This window comes from Oryctolagus cuniculus, chromosome 2 (genome assembly GCF_964237555.1).
Source record: "Oryctolagus cuniculus chromosome 2, mOryCun1.1, whole genome shotgun sequence".
In the NCBI taxonomy this organism is placed as follows: Eukaryota; Metazoa; Chordata; class Mammalia; order Lagomorpha; family Leporidae; genus Oryctolagus; species Oryctolagus cuniculus.
In genome coordinates this window covers 105,854,566-105,878,666 of record NC_091433.1, presented here as the reverse complement: position 1 = coordinate 105,878,666, position 24,101 = coordinate 105,854,566, and the positions used below count along the sequence as shown (strand labels likewise).

Below are 24,101 nucleotides of genomic sequence, written 5' to 3'. Positions count from 1 at the left end.
CAAGTATTCCAACATCCCTTTCTTTTTAGGGCTTGCCTCATCATTCCCTGCCTGGATCTCCCAGTGGCTGCCCAGTGCCAGCACACTGTGCTCTAAGTGGTTGTTGGTTATGAACAGGTGCTGCTTGGGCTCAGAGCGGCTGTGACTGCTTTGTCAATGCCATAAACATGACTGGATACTCTCTCTTTATTTGGGTGATGGCTTTAGGGAAGGGCAGACACAAATTCCAAATGGGCATTACTGAGCCTGTGTACATAGAATGATTCTTTGGCATCAGCAGGAAGACTGTTTTGGGGCATTCCATGGTTGGTGTGTGTGTGGGGGGGTGCTGATATCACAGCTGTTGGGTCTGCGTCAGAGGTGGGGCCTTTGGTATTTGCCTGGCTAGGTCAACAGGCTTGGAGAGAGGCGTGGAGAGCAGGTGTTACCCTGCCTAGCACTTGGGCAGAAGGCTCTTGATAAAGTTTGTAGAAGATCAAAAGTAAAAGGAAGTTTATTTTAGTGCAAAAAAATTTTGAAACCCAGGGCCAGAGCTGTGGTAAAGTAGGCTAAGCATTCGTCTGTGGTGCCAGCATCCCATATGGGCACAGGTTTGAGTCCTGGCTGCTCCACTTCTGACCCAGCTCCCTGCTAATAGCCTGGAAAAGCAGTGCAAAATAGCCCAAGTGCTTGGGCCCAGCACTCACATTGAGACCTAGAGGAAGCTACTGGCTCCTGGCTTCAGATTGGCCCAGCTTCAGCCATTGCAGCCATTTGGGGAGTGATGCAGTAGATGGAAAACCCCTGTCTCTCTTTTTTTTCTGTCAAATAAATGAATTAATCTTTTTTTATCTTTTATACTATATAAATTTAATTCAAGGACATGCCAGTAAGAGGTGAGTAGCTTAGTATGGCAAATTTTATGAACAAACAATAATATTAATTGGATCTAAATATAAAGAAACTTTTTGTTTGCCTTACCAGCTTACTGCAGGGAAACATGATTGTTTAAGATTTGTTGAAATTTTTTTCAATTTTTATTTAATAAATATAAATTTCCAAAGTACAACTTTTGAATTATAGCAGCTTTTCCCCTCATAACCTCCCTCCCACCCGCAACCATCCCATCTCCCACTCCCTCTCCCATCCCATTCTTCAAGATTTATTTTCAATTATCTTTATATTACAGAAGATCAACTTAGTATGTACTAAGTAAAGATTTCAACATACTGCACCCACAAAGACACACAAAGTATAGAGTACTGTTTGGGTAGTAGTTTTACCATTAATTCTTATATTCTCATAGTACAACACATTAAGGACAGAGGTCCTACGTGGGGAGCAGGTGCACAGTGACTCTCGTTGTTGATTTAACAATTGACACTCGTTTATGACCTCAGTAATCACTCGAGGCTCTTGTCATGAGTTGCCATGGCTATGGAAGCCTCTTGAGTTCAGCAGCTCTGATCTTATTTAGACAAGTCCATATTCCAAGTGGAAATTCTCTCCTCCCTTCAGAGAAAGGTACCTTCTTCTTTGATGGCCCATTCTTTCCTCTGGGATCTCACTCACAGAGATCTTTCATTTAGGTCATTTTTTTTTTTTTTTGGCCACAGTGTCTTGGCTTTCCATGCCTGTGAAATTCTCATGGGCCTTTTAGCCAGATCTGAATGCCTTAAGGGCTGATTGTGAGGCCAGAGTGATGTTTAGGGCATTTGGCATTGTATCAGTCTGATGTGTATCCTGCTTCCCATGTAGGATCATTCTCTCCTTTTTAATTCTCTCAAATATTATTTGCAGACACTGGTCTTATTTATGTAATCCCTTTGACACTTAATCATATCTTTTTGATCAATTATGAACTTAAAACTGATCTTTACTAAACTTACTTTAACAAATAAGATGGCATTAGTACATGCCACCTTGATGGGACTGAATTGGAATCCCCTGGCACGTATCTAGCTCTACTATGAAGGGTAAGTCCGAGTGAGCATGTGCAGAACTGTACATCTCTTCCCTCTCTTATTCCCACTCTTATATTTAACAGGGATCACTTTTCAGTTAAATTTAAACGCCTAAGAATAATTGTGTGTTAATTAAAGAGTTCAACCAATGGTATTAAGTAGAACAAAAAAATACTAAAAGGAATGAAATAGTAAGTTGTTCCTTGAAAGTCAGGACAAGGGCTGATCAAGACATTGTTTCTCATAGTGTCCATTTCACTTCAACAGGTTTCCTTTTAGGTGCTCAGTTAGTTTTCACTGATCAGGGAGAACATATGATATTTGTCCCTTTGGGACTGGCTTATTTCACTCAGCATGATGTTTTCCAGATTCCTCCATTTTGTTGCAAATGACCAGATTTCATTTTTTTTTACTGCTGTATAGTATTCTATAGAGTACATATCCCATAATTTCTTTATCCAGTCTTCTGTTGATGGGCATTTAAAATGGTTGATTCCATGTCTTAACTATTGTGAATTGAGCTGCAATAAACATTGAGATTCAGACATCTCTTTTATTTGCCAATTTAATTTCCTTAGGGTAAATTCCAAGGAGTGGGATGGCTGGGTTGTATGGTAGGGTGATATTCAGGTTTCTGAGGAATCTCCAAACTGACTTCTGTAGTGGCTTTATCAGTTTGCATTCCTACCAACGGTGGGTTAGTGCCACTTTTTCCCCACATCCTCGCCAGCATCTGTTTTTAGTTGATTTCTGTATGTAATCTTAAAAAAAAAAAAACTATGAAATGCGTGCATATGAAGATCTTCAAAAAGTTTGAGGAAAAATATGGATTGTCAGAAATCTGCATGGATTTCAAAATCATTTTGCCTTAAAATAAAGTTACCCTTAAATTCTGTTTTTCCAGGAACTTTTTGAAGTACTCTTTTACTTCCTCAGGCAGGCCAGGCCACGTTCCCTCAAGGATCAGTTCTGGACAGAGTACACAGTGATTGTCAGGATCTTACAACCGGGATGCAAGTTTTGGAGAGTTACCAGGCACCTGGATAAGCCTGAACAGCTGCTTCAGTTTATCTCCATGTGGACTCCCGGAGAGCTGTGGGATACATAGAGGTTGATGATTGTTTTCTCTTGACGCCGTGCCAACAGACAGGACAGGAAAGATGCAGAAGTATTGAAGTGATATAGGTGGGATAGTCTTTATATTTGGGGTACGCAATGAAAATCGTAGTCGAGTATTCCTGGTCTCTGGGCAAACTGACATCATCAGAGCAATTGTGCAGGTGTAGGACATCTAAATATAGGAGAAACAATGATGATGTCGACTGAGCATTCCGGGACACTGGCATTGGGGAATATGCCATAAAAAGTAGAAGTCTGCATTGTATCAGCACTTCAGGGTGGAGACTTTTGTTTTTTGCTCTAATTGAAATCTTTTCCTGGGTGGCACTCTGGAGGACTACTGAGTTTTTCTGCCAAATGTAGGGGTAGACACAATCTCTCCCCTAGGCAAGGAGCCTGCAGAGCACCCTTGTCAGACTCTGGGTTGAGACTTGATGCAGACACCTTGTAAGTCACAAGGTTAGAGTGGCTGCTATTTCAGGCCAGGGTGTGTTAAACCCACGCAGTGTGATTTAGCCCTTTGGAATCTGAAGGAGGCAGAGCTGCAGTTTACTTCCTGCTTGTGCCTGTGCGCTCTGCCCTATTCCATGTGCCCAGAGTGTGCTCTTGGCTCCCCGAAGCTCTTCCACAAACCACTGTCGCTCACCTGTGATGCCAGCAAGCAGAGTTGGATTGAGTTGCGTAAGTCCTCTGCCATGTGGGACAGCAGCCCACAAGGTCCACAGCACCTTGCTTTATAAAGCATCTGCTCTCTGGATAGGAGTTGCTTTCTAAAAGTGAAGCGGTGTGGTCCCTTCAGAAAAATGAGTGCAGGAAAGGTGAGTGGGAAAAAAGGCAATAAAACATCCCCAACCTCTAGCAGGCAAGACTGACTTAGAAGGAAGTGGATTTGTGGGATTTTTTTCCCCTTGTTCCTGTCAAAAGAACAAGAGCCTTGACAACTGTTCAGCGGTAAACCACACTGATTTCCCCATGAGATTAAAGAGAGCTAGCTATGAGGCAGCACAGCACAAGAGACTTTCCCCCTTTAGACCTATAAAAATAGTTCTCAGAAGCCAAGTGACATGTTCAGATGTTCGTCTTCCTTTGGTCAAGACTGGCCACGTGGCTCACAGAGAGTGTCTTTCTCCATAAGGAGCCTGGCAGTTTTCGGGGCAGGAGATGAGTTTGAGAAGGCCCAGAAATCCCAGCTGAGGGAGTGATTAGGAAAGAACTGCTGACAGCCTGGGGGCGGGCCTTCTATACTGGCAGGCTCCCTGCCTCTCCCACTGCACCTGCTGCCTGCACATCTCTGTCGGATGCACCCCAGGCTATAAACAACCACTGACTCAAGACAAACAAAGGAGACCCTGTGAGAACACGCCTGGGAAACAGGCTTCAGTGTCTTTCCTGGTGTGCAAGGAGTAGGCTTTCAGGAGAAAGAAAAAACAAACAGAAAACCAACTTCTCAATAAGGAGCAGAGTATTCGCCCAAAGTTCAGGACAGATTCGCTCAGAGCTCTGGTGTGTTGGAGGCCAGGTGCAAGAGAGAGAGAGAGAGAAAAAAAAACAGCTCCCCCAAATGGTTTGTCACTGATACACCAGCCAGAAAAACAGGGCTTTCCAAAAGCTTCTGGAACATGTGTATTATGAAACATTACGCATGGATGTCAATGTTTTGGCAGCCAAATGAGCTTATCTTTTAAACCCATGCCCCATGAACTTCTTGGAGTACTCTCCTACTTCTTCAGGTAGAATTACTGTCTCCGGTTTTGACGGCATACAGGATAACCATTTGGTTTTCTGTTAGCTCAGATTCAAAGCGTGAGTGGAGTTGCTTTCCAAGCAGACAAGTAGAAATCATTGTCCTCCTCACATTTCTAAAGGAAGTGCTTTGTATATCTCCTTCTGCTCTCAGTTGTCATATTTGAAATTTTTCGAGAAAAGTTTTTATTTGGATATTACTACTATCATCATGTTGGAAGATCTACTTTAGGATTTTTAATGCAGGTTGTTTAATGTCCCTGGCCTAGCAGTTTATATAAATGTTAAATGCTAGAACAAATCAACCTTACTCAATACTAAATAGGAAAGCACTGTGGAGAGTTATTATTAATTTTAAAGGTTTGTTTATTTATTTGAAAGAGTTACAGAGAGAGAGAGAGCGCTTCCTTCTGCTGGTTCACTCCCCAAGTGGCTGCAATAGCCAGGGCTGAGCCAGGCTGAAGCCAGGAGCCAGAAACTTCATAGGGGTCTCTCACGTAGCTGGCAGATGCCTGGGCACTTGGGACATCTTCTACTGCTCTTCCCAGGGCATTAGCAGGGAGCTGGATTGGAAGTGGAGCAGCCAGAACATAAACCAGTGCCCACACGGGTTACCAGCATCTCAGGCAGCAGCTATACCCGCTAGGCCATGATGCTGGCCCCAAGAGTTCTTATTTATAAAATATTTTTAAACATTATCATTTTTCTTTCTCAGGTTCCCCTTTGAAGCTTCATCCCTTCTCACATTGCTCTTCAGTTGAAGTGTGTGTAGCAGTCAGAATCAGGTTCACATGGGGCCCTCACGTGGTGGACATGTGAGTGCCCATGGCACCAACATGAGAATTCCTGAGGAATTTGCTCAAAATTTGGAAGACGCATTTCAAGCCCCGTTCTATGAGCCTAGGACACCTTAGCTATGTGATGCCTGGGGAATGGAATAAATGTCTGAAGATGAGAGGAGACAGAGCCATCTCTCCAGAGATTGGACACTGTCCTATCAGCATCCACTGCCCACCCCAGCTCATTGTATGTACGCTTAGTGTGTCCCTCTGGGTGCTGAGCAGGCCAGGGAGCAAGAGGGCAACTCACTAGTAGTTTTGTGGAGGCTTTCTGGAAAACCTTGACCTTCAAGCTTGAATAAGTGTTTCACAACTCCCTCTCAAAATGCACTGGTATTCTAAGAACTAGGGTTATAAGCCTGGGAAATGAATGCCTCTGCTCACATGACAATCTTACGCGAGATAATTAATCTTCATTAATTTCAGGGAGTTTTCAGACGTGGAAGATGACAAGATTATTTCTGAACTTTGTGTGGTGTCACTGGTCTGGGATTAGATTTGGTCACGGTAGAAAGGCACAGTGCATTCCCACCTGTTTTAGTTCTCAGCTCCCAGGGTACGCATATCATTGAGGTCCTCTCTTTATGCAGCACAGTAGGAGATTCAATTTCTTTGCAAATATTCCCTTTCATTGCATACTAAATAGTCTCTCTGCTCAGAAAAAAGTGTGAGTGAGTGGTTAAGGAGTATATTGGTTACTTAAGTAAATTATGTGATTTTCCCCCGAGACATTCTTTCCTTTTTTTTTTTTTTTTTTTTCCTTCTTTCCACTTTCCTGGATGGAAGAGCACATTGGGTAGTGTTAACTCACCTGAATGATCATATAGACCTGCGCTCTTCCTGGACAGCATTTATACTTCCTATAATTAAAGGGCTGGTGGGGAGGAGAGGAAGTTTGTTTGACTAGACGTTTACAATGGAAAATGTTCATAATATGAGTGGGCCTGTGTCAGGATTCACCTTCTATTCTTTTGAAAATGTTTGACAATGGGACTGCAGGATGACTGGTGCCACCTTGTGGAATGCTCCGGTAAGACTTCAGGTTGTTCATGGTAGGTGATCAGAACTGGAAAGCACCTTGGTGGGCTTCTTCATTTGACTTTTGGCCAATCCCAGGATAACTCAGGCACATGAGAGAATCTCTGATGCTTTAGAAGACTTCAGAGAGGGATACTTGCTAGTCATTAGCAGGAATTCATGCCAGAGCGTAATAATAAAAACGATAACAACAAAATTAGCCAGTGCTTAGTAAGGGCTTCACATGTCCTAGGCATTTTCTAAGTGCTTTATTTGGGATAATTCTTTGTGACTACTTTCTGATGTAGCTGCTTGAGTTAGCTCTGCTTTACCAATGAAGAGACTTAGATGGAGAAATAAGGAAGTTGTCCAAGATGCCTCAGTGAGTAAAGTGCAAAGTTTTCCAGCTGTTCAAACTTCCGAGTTGGGATTTGAACCAGGGCAGTCAGAATCCAAAGCCTGCACACATCAACCAGTTCCTGCTTCCTGAAATGCAAGTTCTGAGCATAAATACTTACTTAGTGTAAAATGGCACACTGCTTTTCAGAATAAATCCCTGATTACTTGTACAGATGGATAAATCCTTGTGCTCATTCTCTGTTAATAATATTTCTTAATAGAGTAACATTGAGTAAACAGGATGTTTAATGCTGAAAATTATTATGCCAATCTAAGAAAGTTATAAAAATTTAAGAAACTCAATGCATATTATATAGGTTCAGTTGACTAAATAAAAATATGAGTCCAGACATGAAAGGAAAGAGGAAACTGATGTATTTCAAAAGCAGTGTGATGTGCATTCAGCAAAGAATATTTGGAATCAGATAGATATAATTATGATGTTATAACTATAAAAGGAAAGAATGCTGTATCAGAAAACTGAGGATAAATCAGTGGAAAACAAGACCAAGAATATGAAGAATCACAATTAAGTCAATAATGCTGACTTTTATGTGTGGATGGTTTTATAATTTCTGAACTATGATACAGAAAAATGAGCGCAAGTTTATTATAAAAGAAAACAATAGCATATTACTGTAAAGAAGAACCAATTGTTACAACAACATGAATTAAACTATTTTAAAGAACTTACTTTTGCAGAGAAGTTGTCTGATTTTTATTTATTTATTTATTTATTTATTTATTGACAGGCAGAGTTAGACAGTGGGAGAGAGAGAGAGAGAGACAGAGAGAAAGGTCTTCCTTCCGTTGGTTCACCCCTCAATGGCCGCTATGGCCAGTGCGCTGCACTCATCCGAAGCCAGGAACCAGGTGCTTCCTCCTGGTCTCCCATGCGGGTGCAGGGCCCAAGCACTTGGGCCATCCTCCACTGCCTTCCTGGGCCACAGCAGAGAGCTGGACTGGAAGAGGAGCAACCGGGACAAAATCCAGCGCCCCGACCGAGACTAGAACCCGTGATGCTGGCACTGCAGGTGGAGGATTAGTCTAGTGAGCCACGGCACCGGCAGAAATGTTTTTTTAAAAAAGGTACACACTTTAGTGGAATGACCCTGTATTGAGTAATCCTTCTCGTCTGCAGGGGATATATTCCAAAACCCTCAATGGAGGCCTGAAGGTGCAGTTAGTCCCACACTCTTTAAGGTTACCATGTTGCTCCTCTGTATACAATTTATTTATTGATTGATATTCTGCTTAATATTTTTGAACCAGAGGTGGCTGAAATTGCAGGAAGCAAAGCCATGGGTCAGAAGAGACTATGTCAAGACAGAAGCTGCAGATGTCATTCTAAGCCTAGCAGGGAGTCTCTATGGGTGTGGGAGCTCCATCAGTCTACTCTATTGGGCCCCAATGCTAGCCACAGCACGAGGCGCACTGATAGCCATCATGGGGGGTTACATCACTCACAGCAAGCTTCTTAGGAGTGCACCTCTTTCTCCTGGTTTGTAATTTTGAATCTTCCAAGTTTAAGTTGAAATTCCCCTTGCATGTTAGAGATGCAACTCTTTCCCCCAAAGAAATCCCAGAAAAAATGGTGTAAGGGTGGTCAGTGTTCTGGCTCCTAGGTGTGGGACCAGTTTACAGGCATTCATTTTATAATTAAGCTTCATAGTATTCATTTGTGTATCATTCTTATATGTTCCAGACAATACAGAATGAAAATTAAATGAATGAAGGAGCTGAAAATAACTAATTACAAAACAATCCCTGTGCCACTGTGCTGCAAGCACTTGGAAATCTTATTCTCTTAGTGAGTGTCTTTGAATAATCCTCAAAAGTTTGTCTTAGAAAATTGAGTCAGTATTTTTTATTTCTTAAAGTTTGTATTAATATAAAGAGAACAGATTTCATGTATTCCGTAGATAAAATTCCAAAATGATAACATACTTCCCTCTCACACGCTCAATCCCCCTCCTTTCTTACTTTCTTATTTTTTCCTTCAATTTTTGCAATAACATACTTTCTTTCATTTATATGAGAGTCAGAGTTATAGACAGAGAGAGGGAGAGACAGAGAGAAAGATCTTCCATCTGCTGGTTTACTCCCCAAATGGCTGCAACAGCCTGGCCTGGACCAATCCAAAGCCAGGAGCCAGGAGCTTTTTCTGGGTTTCCCACTTAGGTGCATGGGCCCCAGCACTTGGGCCATCTTCTACTGCTTTCCTAGTCCTTCAGCAAGGAACTGGATCAGAAGCAAAGCAGCTGGGACTAGAACAGGTTCCCATATGGGATGCCAGTGCCACAAGAGGGATGCTTAACCTACTATGCCACAATTCTGGCCCTGCAATAACATACTTTTTTTTTTTTTAAAGATTTTTATTTATTTGTTTGAAAGGCAGAGTTACAGAGAGGCAGAGAGAGAGAGAGAAAGAGAGAGAGCGAGTGAGAGAGAGCTCTTCCATTCTCTGGTTTACTCCCCAAATGGCCGCAACAGCTGGAGCTGAGCCAGGAGCTTCTTCCCTGTTTTCCATGCAGGTACAAGTGCCCAAGGACTTGGGCCATCTTCTACTGCTTTCCCAGGCCATAGCAGAGAGCTGGATCAGAAGTGGAGCAGCCAGGACTTGAACGGGTACCCATATGGGATGCCAGCACTGCAGGTGGCAGCTTTACCTGCTACACCATAGTGCTGTCCCCAATAACATACTTTCAATTTGCTTTATAATCACAAGTTTAAAGCACCACAAACCATAATGCTTAACAAGTAAAAAGCAGAAAGACCACTGTTCCACAGGAATATAGACAAGGGCTGTAATAATTGAATCATAAGGTGTCAATTTCATTTGTATACATCTCTTTTGGCATTATATATTAACTGCCACATATCAGAGAAAACATGATATTTGTCTTTTTGGGACTGGCTTATTTCACTAAGTAATAATTGTCTCCAGCTGCATTCATTTCTGTTGTTTTTTTATGGCTGAGTAGTATTCCATCAGGTATATATGCTATATTTTCTTTATCCAATCACTAGTTGATTGAATCTGGGTTGATTCCATATCTTGGCTATTGTGAATTGAGCTGCTATAACATGGGGTATAAATAAGTCACTTATATGCTGATTTCATTTATTTTGGGCAAATTCCCAAGAGTGGAATGGCTGGCTCATATGGTAAGTCTAATTTCAGATTTCTAAGGAATCTGCGTACTCTTTTCCATAATGGTTTGTACTAGTTTACATTCCCACCAACAGTTTATTAGGGTATGTACCTCCCCACACCCCGGTATCCTAACTAGCATTTGTTATTTTTTGATTTCTGGATGATAGCCATTCCAACTAGGGTGAGGAGAAACCTCATTGCAAGAACTCTGATCTTAGCCAGACTTAACAGGACTGCTATGGTCCTGGGGTAGGGGGCAAGGGGAGAGCCTTTAGCAGGTGCACTTCAAATGTGTGCTGCAGCACCAATGAGATCCAGCACCATTTTATCAATTTAGTATAAAATTATACTCCGTAAAGAAGATATTATTGCCATTTTCAAGGAGGGAAGAAGTCTAAGGAAATGCTATCCATTATTTGAAAACTTTAGGTAGGGATCAGAACATCTCACAGCAGTGTGTCCATAGTGGGATATTTATAGATGTCATCATTACAGCTTCCACAATGACTAGTTAGTTTTCCTAATGATTATAAATACATCGCATGTCAAGTTTCCTTCACTCCAACACCAATGCTTCTATCTTTAACATGCTTACCCACACCCCATTTTTAAAATTTTTTTGTCTGTTTCCAAACTTTGCAGGAGCTCTCTCCTTGCTTTGTGGGCAGCCACACCTGGCAAAGTCTCCTAGTCTTCTGTTTCCTCAGAAGATTTTCTCTCCTGCAGGATGTTTGGAAATTGTCTTCAACCTAATGTGTGTCACCTGCCATGTGGACTTTAGTTTGAGTTATGCCACAGGCTAAACATTTGACCTTGCTAGACAATTAACTACTGCAGACTTGGTTTTCCTCCCCTGAATATAGCCACGCTGAGTAGCCCAATGCTATCATCCCTATAATTTAATGATGCTTGCATTCTAGTTCTACACAGATGCCCTTGCATGCGTGTCCTCTGAGTAAAGACATTTTTCTTTCTGATCCTAATTTACTTTTCTCCTTCACTTCCTTCGTACTGTATTTATTGATTATAGGATTCTATAGACTCCCTTGTGCCTGCTGAAAGGTGAAATGAGTTGCCACTGAATTTATCTCGAAGCCTGAATATCAGACTTCTGAATCAACTTAAATTCACTATTCTTCCCCAGTATACTCCCACTGCCCATGACTCAAGTGCTTCAAGCACATTTAACAGCATTTTAGTTACATCTAAGTAGTTAAAGATCAAGTTTATCATTGAAAGGGATTCCAATATATTTTAGATGCATGTATATGTACTTCTAGACAAGAATAGAGGACTTTGACAGCTTGCTATCTTTCTAAGGAAAACAATTTTCATGTCTGTGGCTAAACTTTCCCCATGAGGGAAGTATTTCTAAATCTGGTTCTTATAATAAAGAGATCTTTATAGTATGCTTCCTCCTTCTGTGTTTTTGTGAAATATTGATGATATGCAATTTTACTTCTCAGTCTTGCCCTTGGCCTTGGGGGAATCTGTATGTTTTTGTTTCCGTACTTTGATTGTTTCCATATTGATTTATCATCAACAATTGCTTTTCTAATTGACATTGGTGACCAAATTTTATGTGCAGTTTTTTTTTTTTTTACAAAAAATACTTTCCAAATTGAATCCATGACATTCAAAGGGAAAAGTTTTCAACTTTGTGAGAGAACTCATGCATGATTATCAGTTTGAATGATTCCTCTACAGGCTGCCAATAAATAGAAACTCAGTATATTTTTAGCATGACCCAATTATTTTTGCTAGTCACAAATCTTCATGGGCTTTGGGGCCATGCTTTGATTTTGTCCCCAGTGAGCTGTTTTACAGGTTTATTTATTTATTTATTTGGCTGGGTTTCAAAAAATTAGATATTGTAAAATTTAATTGAAAATAAATTTGTGCTTTCAAAATAAAATGCCCAAATTTAAATACAGTTTTATTTGAAAACACATGGATCCCTAAATGTTTGCAATATTTTACATTCCTGCTAAAATCACTGAGGAAAATGGGTTGAATGTAGCTCATTAGCTACTGAAGTCAGTTGCCATTTGTGTTTTTATCAGTGAGAGTCCTAAGATATCCAGGGATAACAATGAACATTTTTCCATGGTAAGAGTATTGCCCTAGAGTAGACACTGCACTCAGTAGGTGGATCAGATCAATGATGTTATTGTGAGTGAATAGTCACATGTCCTGGATGAACCGCAACATGTATTCCTCCCAACATGCAAGGTCACAGACTTCTACCATACTTTTGATGTGATGTCATCCATTTTGTTCTTGTTTCAAAATATCATCATTTTTCCATAGAAGTTACAGTCCTTTCATCCATAGAGGCCATTAATATTTTCTGTGTGTGTCCATAGTGTCTTTTACAGCCAAAGGGTCCTTAATCATGCTCTTTGTTTCACTTTTGTGCCACTGGAGTCTCCATGAAACCAGAACAAGTCCTTCTTTGGCCTTCAGGATCTTGATCCTCTTGAAAAATACAGAGCTGTGATTTTTCAGGGTGGTCTTGAATTTGGGTTTGTTTGATGTTTCCTCGTGATTGGATTCAGACTCTGTTGTTTTTTTTTTTTTTTCTTTTCTTTTTGGCTGCAAGATCATGGCAGTGACCCTGAGTTCTCCACGGCATCCCATCAGGTGATGTGTGGCATCAATTTGTCATGGCATGGGTGACGTTAGCTTTGATCAGTAGTGTTTGCTGTTTCTTTAGTATAGAGTTACAATTTCCTTCTTTACAATTAATGAATATTTCATGGGCAGAGATTTTGAGCCTATGTAAATATCCTATGTTTCATCCAAATTTCATCCACTAGTTTTTGAATCCACTTTTGTTTCTTGCTTCAATTATCATTTAAATTCTTGCCAAATGGAGATTTCTAATTCTGCCATTCCCTCTACATTTACAAGTTAGTTTTCTACAGTAAGGAAAATCTTGCTCATTTCCCCATTTATTCACTCATTTACTTGTATCACCGTGGGTTCCTATTTTATTCAATGATAAATAATTACCCACTACCACTATTCATTTAGTGATCAAATTGTCTCTGTTTGGGCAACAGGAATGCTCCATCAAGCTGGCCTCTTCAACATTCTATCATTCCTTGAGTGCATCTCAATTTTCTTGTGTAACAAGATGTTCTGGGATCATGTAGTACTTCATGCCACAGGGTCTATTCAAACGTCGTTGAGAAGTCTTGTCTGTTGGTATTTAGAAGTCAAGATCTTGATACTTGGTGTGCTGATACTGCTGGGGTGCTGATACTCCCAGATCCTCTCAGGGGAGACAGCTAGGAAATATATCTTGGCATGAATGCACATTTGTATTTTAAAACACACACACACTTTTACTTCTATCTTCATTTCTTATCTGTTATCTATCAGTAGTCATTAGTAATCTGAAAACCATCAATTGAAATTGATACAATAAATTCTAGTCAAACACCATAGCCCTTATTCTAGCTTTCCTCCTTTCCAAATTTGTTTTCTGGCAGAGAGACACACAACTCCAACTCACTTTAATGCAGTGATTTTGGAGCTCAGTATACCTCTATGTGTGTAGCAGCCTTCTAAGTCCTTTTCTTACTCTATATCCCATTCATCCCATTTATCAGATGCCCATGATAAATTCTCACTAAAATATCAGTTAAATAATTGTCCTTTAGTAAAAATAGTTTCCTGATGTTAGCTCACTTCCTCCTTACTGTCTGTGTTTCTTCCTCTTCGTACTCACCCACACGCCATACCCATACACACAACCATGACAATTTTGTGGGTAGAGGGGCACCAACTGTTTTACTCCATGGATGAGATATATCACACACTGATCTGATACAATTAAGTGGACTATTTTCTTCAGTTGGTGAAAAAGTTCACAGTGATAGAAATGACTGTTTTCCATTGCCCTCACGATGTGATTCCTCTTCGAATAATGGTGATATTTAAGTATAAGCCCATTCTTCCTTATTAAGAATCACCTACATGATTACCTGCAATGCAGTTTTTGCTACTCAGTTCAGTAATGGGCTTTATAACTTTTGAAAAATGCCTTTAAACTACTGGCTCTTCACAAAAGCAATTTCCATTTTTTTATAAAAATAGCTGAAAGCACAAGAGATTCGCATGATGCAAAGAAGATAAAAATCATATCAACCAATAATATAAAGGTTTGCATGGTATTTGCATAACACAAATGCTATTATGCAAATGCCTAAGCCAAACCTTTACATTAACAGAAAACATTGTCCACATATTTGCTAAAAAATGTATTGAGTGGCACAGAGTTGTGAGACAGCACAGGGCCTTGTCATATTGTCATCAAAATCTGAGGTGCATCTGTGTAAGGCATTTGCATGCTAGCTATGACTTACTATTTCTCTGTGATAGAGTTGTTGTTCAGTGGCTGCGTTGCTGTATTCTGTGCGCCAGGATTTGCATTTACATTACAGGCCACAGTGTGAAGTATGTTTCTTATTAGTGAAGGATCTAACTATATTCTGCCTTGTGGTGTGGCTGGTATCATGATTATCAGAATGTTTAAACTCTGATAATAACTCACTGGACATCTTCTTTTGTGTTTACATCTCAAGATTCTCATGAAATTGATGACCCATCGAGAGAGGGCATCCTAAATACCACAGGATCACAATTAATGAGAGGAGCATGATGGATGGCTGGGTCCTTAACGGCTGTGCTCTTATGCCAAGGGGCCTCTGTCTCTGCTCCTGATCACAGAGTTGCTTTTCTTTCCCACATTCTAGCAGTTAGAGAGTGGATATTTTGTCCCTAATGCTTCAGCTCATTAATTCAACAAACGTAGTAGACCGCTGGTCTGTTTGGACTGAACTTTCAGACAAATAGCACGTACCCCCAAGTCTATTTTCTTTGGAACAAATCTGAGTCTCTTGTTCTGCGTGGTTGTGTCCAGCCTGTCACTTAACCAGTGCATTACCACAACTAACTTTGCAGAGTCTGTAGGTCAGTGCGGAAGCATTGCTCTTTTCTAGCAGTTATGGTAACAAATAGACGCTTAGCAGTTTTCTCAAATTTCAGGATTCACAAAGCTTTCCTGTCACATCACTTGTTAAGGAGAAGTGTCCAACATTGTATTACTCTCTCCACTTTTATAATTCCAACACTGTTTGGTGCTGGAGGATAACACTGGAATTGTTGACAAATTGTGATGCTGTCTTCTAGGTAGTGTGTAAGCCTTCTGCCTCCATTCCTCCCTCTCTCATTCCCTTCCTCTTGTCCTTTGTTTTATAAGCCTCTTGGTCTCAAGTCTCTGGTTTTATATTCCACAGAATCTTTTATTATCAATTCCCCAGTCTCATTCTTTCAAGACAATATTTCCTTTATGTGTAATCACTCCTGAGTATATATATTTTGATCAAGAGTCCTGCATGTGCTCTTATGTTAGTTCAGTACTTTCATCTCTGCTTTTGGCTAGTGCTCACCATGATTTCTGTTTTCATGTCCATATTTAATTACAGCACTGGTTAGGTGGGTTCTAATGAAAGTCAGAGAGAAAAATCGGCTTTGAAAGCCTCTAGCTGTGTCTCTGTGTCCTTAAAACCAGAGGATAAGGGTACTTATTACACTGGCTTATTGTATGTATTTTTACAAGATTTATTTAGTTATTTGAAAGGCAGAGTTACAGAGAGAGAGAGAGAGAGAAACAGAGAGAGAGAGGAAGATGGGGGAGTGGGGAGAGAGCTTATGTCCACTGGTTCACTCCCCAGTTGGCCACAATGGCTGGCATTGCACCAATCCGAAGCCAGGAACCAGGAGCTTCTTCCAGGTCTCCCACGTGGGTGCAGGGGCCCAAGGACTTAGGCCATCTTCTACTGCTTTTCCCATCCAGAGAGCTGGATGGGAAGTGGAGCAGTCAGAACTTGAACCAGCGCCCATATGGGATGCTGGTGGTGCAGGTGGCAGCTTTACCTATTACGCCACAGTGCCAGCCCTGTGGACCATCTTCTGCTGCTTTCCTAGGCACATTAGCAGGTAGCTGAAATGGTAACGCAGTATACAGGACATGAATGGATGGCCATATGGGATGCCGGCATCACAGGTGGAAGCTTTACCCACTGCACCATAGCCCCAGCTTTATACATCAAGAGAAATGCATTGTACAGCTCATCCCAAATTAGGAACACAGTAAGAAATGGCTAAATGTTAGAATATAGACTCTGTGGGGCTGGCACTGTGGTGCAGTGGGTTAACGCCCTGGCCTGTAGTGCCGGCATCCCATATGAGCGCCGGTTATAGTCCCGGCTGCTCTTCTTCCGATCCAGCTCTGTTATGGCCTGGGAGAGCAGTAGAAGATGGCCCAAGTCCTTGGGACCCTGCACCCACGTGGGAGACCTGGAAGAAGCTCCTGACTCCTGGCTTCAGATTGGCACAGCTCCGGCCGTTGCGGCCATCTGGGGAGTGAACCAGTGGATGGAAGACTTCTCACTCTGTCTCTCTGCCTCTCCTCTCTCTGTGTAACTCTTTCAAATAAATACATAATTCTTTAAAAAAAAAAAAGAATATAGATGCCACAAGGGCCGGGGTCTTTGCCCATTATGTTCACAAACACCTAATACAATCTTTGGCATACAATATTAAGGGCTCAATAAATGCTTATCAACTGTCACTATCATTCTGCTGCTGTAACCTTCCCCTCAATGCTCTAAAAATTAAAAAAAAAAAAAAAAAAGATGTGCCTACAAAGCACATAATAAAGGGTTGGCTGTATAGCACTTGATTTAGCTGGAAACATTGGTAGAGGTCCTCAGGCAAATGGTTGGTCAAGTACAAAGTTCTCCAGCAGGCATCTTCACACTGGCTAAGGGTCTCTTGTTTTGTCTCCCTCAGGCATCCTGTTTTCCCTGGTGGTGGTGCTGTATGTCATCTGGGTCCAGGCCGTGGCTGACATGGAAAGCTACAAAACCCTGAAAATGCAAGATTGCTTGTCATTCAGCCCTTCAGTTCTGTATGGCTGGTCATTTTTTCTGGCGCCGGCTGGGATCTTTTTCTCGTTACTAGCAGGATTATTGTTTCTCATTGTTGGACGGCACATTCAGATCCATCACTAATCAAACTGTTGCCACCAGTATTTTCTTGGGAGATTTTAAAATACAGCATATTTTGTTGGTTTGTCTTTTCCACTTTTGTTTTCAATGATCCCAATATAGCATTAGTGGATGTACCTGTTAAATTGCTATTTGAATGAACTGTTTTACTTGTGATTTTCTCCGACATGAAGGTTCTAACATCTCTCCAGACAGAGCGAGTTTCTAGATTACCCCAGTGCTGTCAGTGACCTAATCCTTCAAGGAGCAGATAGAAGGATCTCCCTCTCATGGCAGGTGGGGAATTTCATGCAGGTTACAAAGATCTGATAACAGCGTGATACCATCACCTGCAACAAAACAAGATTTGGCTTAAAATCTTCTTGGCAATCTCTTATGCTTCTAATTGAAGAAACAAATCTTTGAAGAATGTAAGAATTGAAAGCAAACATCATTAGAGAATCCATTCCCTTTCTTCTCCCCACACAATACATAGCCACATACGCATTCACAGACTTCTGTGAGCAAAGGAATCATTATTTAAAAATAGACATCACCTGGTCTGTTATCAGGGGTGCTCACCATCAGTTAAATTGAGCCACAGGACTTTGTCAGCTCTCTTACGAACAGTGGTTTGGTTAACTAATTTAGTTCACTTCATTGTAGATGGTTACATAAACCCTAAACTATATTTAAGTGTAAAACCTCTACACTAAATTATTCATAATGCACACTGGATTTTTATGAACTTAATGTAGGTTAATTGTATAATGTAATATGGTTTAAAATATGTAAAAACCAAGTACCTCAACTTTGTACATAATTCTATTTGATATTTTAAAATTCCCATTTAAAAATTATATTGCTAAGATGTTCAGCGTGTGAAAATTTATTGACGAAACGTGCTTTTAATATTCTCTAGCTATAAACTTTCAAAATACTTCCATATGAGGGTTATAATAGCCTTGCTTCATGAAAGACCATGAAATATTAACTTTCCCCAAGATTTTATAGGTTTCAGTTCCTCTGAACATTTGATTCCCTTAATTTTTGTCCCTCAATTTCTTCATCTTTACCATAGGTGCATTAACATTTACAGATCTGCAATTTCCTTTAACCTCCTAGAAGAAAAGATTTTGTGGGGAAAAGACATTCTTGATTATTCACTAGCATAGATATTTTGCATATCAAAGATGTGCATTTGGCAGTAATGTTGATTGGAATCAAATCCATCTGAGGGGCCTAGGTTATATTTGCATGCTGGAAGCTTCCACCACAGAGGAGTTTGGTGCTGGAGAAGGAGCAGAGAAAGGGCCCGGCACCTGAGCTTTGCTGCAGATGACCTGTTTCGTCCTACAGCTGTTGTGAGAGTGGCATGCACAGGGATGACTGCCTAGCAGAGTCCGGGGACAGGTGGACCATGGCTTCCCGTTCAGCTGTTCCTGCAGTGCAGAGTTGCTGAGTCTTCTCTGCACGTCTTGCACTTCCCATTAAGCCTCGGAAAAGCAAAGGTCTGCGGTACCTCCAGAATCAGGAGGGCGCTTGAGTGACAGGACTTGCTTGTAGATAATAACCTAAGGACAAGCCCCAGGGTTTTTCTCATGTTGTGTCAATGAGACAAAGATTTTTGTGGTACTTTCCTCTGCCTTTTTCTGTTTCATTTTTATATTGCTTCATTTAGCTCTTTGCTTTTGGCTTGATCATCAGAAAAATAATTATGGGTTCTGTTAGGCATATTGACTGCGATATTAAGTTATAGCACACCATTAAGTTTTCCAGATGAGGCTAGATGTATTTGATTAGCTCATGTCATCTGTAAATACAATTCTTCTTTGTAGAACTTTGGCATGGAACCTTTTTCTGGTATACTGGATGCCACTGAAATTTCAAATACAAACTGCCTTTAGTCAGGGTCTGAATGTGTATTCATTTCAGACGGTTACCCTCAATTTCTAGCATGTATGCGACTACCATATATTTAACATAAAGCAATTAGCTAAAGAGCTGATGTAAATGACATTTTTACACAGACACACTTTGAAAGTATTTTGTCATTGTAGCACATCAATCATATTAATTTCTGAGGGGAAGGAAGGAAGGTGAGTTGTGTTTGTAATGTCAATGTGTAAAATGTACTTAAAAATAACAGGCATACACAGCAGATTGTTGTAACAGCCTTGTAGCTGATTTGGGACACTCTGTTTTCAAATGTCTGTGCTGTGTGAATTTCTCCATTGGGTGTATGGATTAATTTTCAGAGGGCTTCCAACAAAGTGTTAAAACCTTTTTTAAACGTGTTGATTTTTGCAACATAAAATTTTGACTCAACAAACAAGAAGTCTTTCCAGTGACACTTCTAGAAAAGGTAAATAAAGAGGGCAGTGAGTTATGCCCTTGGACTTTGATGAAAGCTGTGATCCTTTCTTATTGTATTTTTTACTTGGTTGGGTTCATTCAGGCATCACATTGCACAGGCATTGAAACTGCCTGGAGAAACTATACAAGTACAGAGAAGCTTATTCATGGTGTTCAATTTAGGAGTTGATTACCAAATTTTCTAAAATGATATTATCAGGTGTGCTCCGAGTGGTCATTATAGTCACATTCATCACTAATCCATAAATTAATTGAATTTGAAAACTAAATTCATTAGAAAAGAATTTATTGGGCAGACATCAATATTTGATTATTTATTAATTGATCTATTGATCTACTGATCACTAATATGTATGGGAGTGTGTGTGTGTATATGTGCATGATAGTGGGTGTGTATTAATGTAAGTTTTAGTACAAAGATAAAATGACTGGCATCAATCAATGCACTTGAGTCAAGCAAATTTTTAAAAAATCAGTTTCTCTCAGTGGACAGTAATATAGCAGGGCTTCCCTGGGTATCACTTTATTTTGTTCAACTCAAAGTGATTTTTTTCTGCTCAACACAGAATTTGATTTATATTTTCATGAAGTTAACCAAATTTGTCTTTTAGAGAGACTTAGAATGGCATAAGCATTTGGCAACTAGAGGATATAAGTAAAATTAGCTGGACATGAGTCTGAAGGTGTGTAGAAGTGTGCTAAAATACCAATATTGCTGGGATTACTTGGAAAAATTATACCAATGAGTAAAATCAAGACCAGAGTTGATGGGCAGAAAGTCAGAAATGGGAGATTCATAAAGAGATTGTAAAGAAATTAAATTTTTATTGGTTGTCTGAAGGAGTTAAGCAAATGAAGTGTTTTCCCCAGAAATGATCAGATGTAGGTGGAGAAATTCCAACAAGAAATTAAGAAGCTAGTATTTTAGATTTGTTACAAACAAGGAGTGGGGAAATTGTTACAATCTTTCTTATTGTAACAAGCATAAACTAAGCAAAGGGACACTTATCCTGGTTAGCTGAAAGAAAATGTTCATTTAGAGTTTGCTGTTTCTGAACTGGCTAACCAAGGCAAGTATTAGATCAAATTTCAGAAAATAAAGTTAAGCTGGGACTAGCCTGTATTAAAGAAAAGTCAGAAATGTTCATGGAGATGCACTGGCTTTTTTTAAACTTTTATTTAATAAATATAAATTTCCAAAGTACAACTTTTGGATTATAGCGGCTCCCCCCCCCCATAACCACCCTCCCACCTGCAACCATCCCATCTCCCATTCCCTCTCCCATCCCATTCTTCATCAAGATTCATTTTCAGTTATCTTTATATACAGAAGATCAATTTAGTATATACTAAGTGAAGATTTCAACAGTTTGCACCCACACAGAAACACAAAGTATAAAGTACTATTTGAGTATTAGTTATACCATTAGTTCACATAGTACAACACATTAAGGCCAGAGATCCTACATGGGGAGTAAGTGCACAGTGACTCTTGTTGTTGATTTAACAATTGACACTGGCTTTTGAAGGGTCGTGTGCACCCCTGGTATGTGTAGCTAAGAGTGGAAAGTGGAGGGGCAGGTGGAAAGATGAGCTTTGTAGAACCACCTGCCTTGGGATGTAAAGAATCATATTGTGTGAGTATAGCTAATAATTCTACTTCATTCTATCTATCTGAATGAACTACACACATAAATCGATCAACATAGCAATAAATTATATAAAACTTACATAATTTATATATATGCGATTTATCTAGAAAGCATCTTTATATGTATATAACTTACAATGACTTTGGATTCTTTGAGTGATAATTATTTTCCTGGTTCACAGAAATGACAGGGAGATTCTCACTTGGCTTTCGGAAATGAGCATAGCGAGAGTAATTGGCATCCTGCACTGATTCTGCGCATTATATAGATAATTTAAGGAGGAGAGGCCTTGATGGGATAAAATAAGTGCATACGCAGCAAAGATGTTAATATTCTCATTCTTGTGGGAGTCCAGGAGTTATTGTGACATAATTCACAGAAAATGTAGGACAGTTCTCCCTTTATATGACAAGTCCTTTTATCTCTCCTTAGCATTTCTTTTTCATTAATTCCAAAGAGAGACTGTCACTATTAAAAAATTCACCAACGCTTGCATATAATATTGGCATTACAAACTATCTAAATAATAGGTATTTAAACAACATAGTTTTTAAAAACAGTGGTATGGAAAGAATAATGATTATTGTCTCATATTTTGGTGTAGCAGATACAAAGATACTACAAGGCATATTGATATATTGTCTTCTCTGAAAATACAGAAGATATTGTTTTTTTTTCTCAAGAATTCTGTAGGTGCATATAAATTACCTGGGAGAGATGTGAAGTAAAAAGTGGTATTAACCTGTTTGTGTGTGTGTGTCTGTGTATACATATGCTCACATAACCATATATGTTTTTATATAGATTGATAGATAGATAATTGTGGTCCATATTCATATATAGATGGATTTGGATAAGACTGTACATATTTTTTAAAATATTTATTTATTTGAAAGTCAGAGTTACACAAAGAGAGGAGAGGCAGAGAGAGGGAGAGAGAGGTCTTACATCTGCTGGTTCACTCCCCAGTTGGCCACAATGGCCGGAGCTGTGCCAATCTGAAACAAGGAACCAGGAGCTTCTTCCAGGTCTCCCACGTGGGTGCAGGGGCCCAAAGACTTGGGCCATCTTCTGCTGCTTTCTCAGGCTATAGCAGAGAGCTGGATCAGAAGTGGAGCAGCCGGTCTTGAACCAGTGTCCATATGGGATGCTGGTGCTTCAGGCCAGGGCGTTAACCCACTGCACCACAGTGCTGGCCCCTGTACATATATTTTTATATGTGTGTATATTTGTGTGTGTTTAGGGGGCTGGGGGGGGGAGGGGCTCCAGAAAGCTCATGGGCTGGCAGTTAGCCTAGCTGTTAAGACACCTGTATCCCACATTGGAGTACCTGGATTCCATCCCATCTTGAGTTCCAGGCTCCAGTCTCTTGCAAATACATACCCCTGGGGGCAGCAGTGAACATTCAAGTTGGATTCCTGCCCACTACATAGGTAACCTAGATTGAGTTCCTGGCTCCCAGCTTAGGCCCCAGGCCCTGGTCCAGCTTGGATCATTGGGGCATTTGGGGAGTAAGCAGTGGATGAGAGCTCTGACTGTTTCTGAAAAAGACACTCATGAAAAATGGCAGTAAAAGATAACACAGATTTTCCATGCATTTTTGAAGGATCCTCATATATATACCATCATGCACTGCATAATGGTGCTTTGTTTTGATGGCATCGTATTTGAGGTACCTGTGAAATGCCCACCTTGAACCCCTCAAAGATAATTGGATACAGCCATCTGGAGCTTCGAGAAGCTATCTAAGTTGAGAGGCACTTTTGGGAGTCACCAATTTTTAAGTCATGGGGAAGATGAGACCATCAGGGGAATGGCTCCCCCTGCACTGGGGAACCCAGTATTTAGAAGATCAGAAGACTGAAGCAGAAGATAGAATGAGGCACAAAGATTTATGGGAAATGTGACAAAAAAAAAAAAAAAAGGAATCCAAGAAATATATCTTTACCTAAGCTGCTGAGAGGATAAGACAGGGAAAGAAAGGTGAGCTTGGGAGATGGAAGCTTAGGGGTTGTCAGCATTGGTGAGGACTCAGGGTTTGGGATCGTGGCTGGGATGGAATTTAGATTGATTTGTTGGAGGACTTACTGGGAAGCGAGAAAGTAGAATTGAGCAATTCCTAAAAGGAGACTATCTTTTAAGGAGAGAAGAGAGGGGCCGGCGCCGTGGCTCACTTGGTTAATCCTCCGCCTGCGGCGCTGGCATCCCATATGGGAGCCAGGTTCTAATCCCAGTTGCTCTTCTTCCAGTCCAGCTCTCTGCTGTGGCCCAGGAAGGCAGTGGAAGATGGCCCAAGTGCATGGGCACCTGCACCCGCATGGGAGACCAGGAGGAAGCACCTGGCTCCTGGCTTCGGATCAGTGCAGCTCTGGCCGTGGTGGCCATTTGGGGGGTGAACCAATGGAAGGAAGACCTTTTTCTCTCTCTCTCTCACTGTCTATCTGTCAAATAAATTTAAAAAGGAGAGAAGGGAGTTGTGGATCTGGGCAGAAGGGAATGTGGAGTCAAAAAGAAGCACTGGGTATTGTTTTGTACAAAGTGGAGGATGTGGGAAAAGAGTACACAAGACTTGGACATGCAGGTGTAAGGATAGAGGGATCCACTTCATCCCAAAGGACAGGTTTTAGACCCTGGGAGTGTGGAAAGCACTCATCATTAAGTTTGACAAAAAAAGCAAGTCAAAGCCAGTGAGCAAACGAAAGCCCTATAGTGCATGTAACATGGACTAGTTCCAGAGTTAGGTGTTATAGAAAGTTTGGGCGGGAGCACCTTGTTTGGGTCAAATGCAATACTCT

General features: G+C 40.6%; 1 protein-coding gene across 3 annotated transcripts in view; it reads left to right on the top strand.

The window, feature by feature from the left end:
• The window catches only part of TMEM182 (transmembrane protein 182), an 84,378-nt gene extending 64,690 nt beyond the window's left edge, over positions 1-19,688 (top strand). For all 3 annotated transcript variants that reach the window (XM_051835080.2, XM_002709841.5, XM_017339387.3), the window contains one exon: positions 17,082-19,688. In XM_051835080.2, coding sequence (XP_051691040.1) covers positions 17,082-17,302 — 221 coding nt within the window. In that variant the 3' untranslated portion in view covers positions 17,303-19,688. The remainder of the gene's footprint in view (positions 1-17,081) is intronic.
• Positions 19,689-24,101: the final 4,413 nt, after the last annotated feature.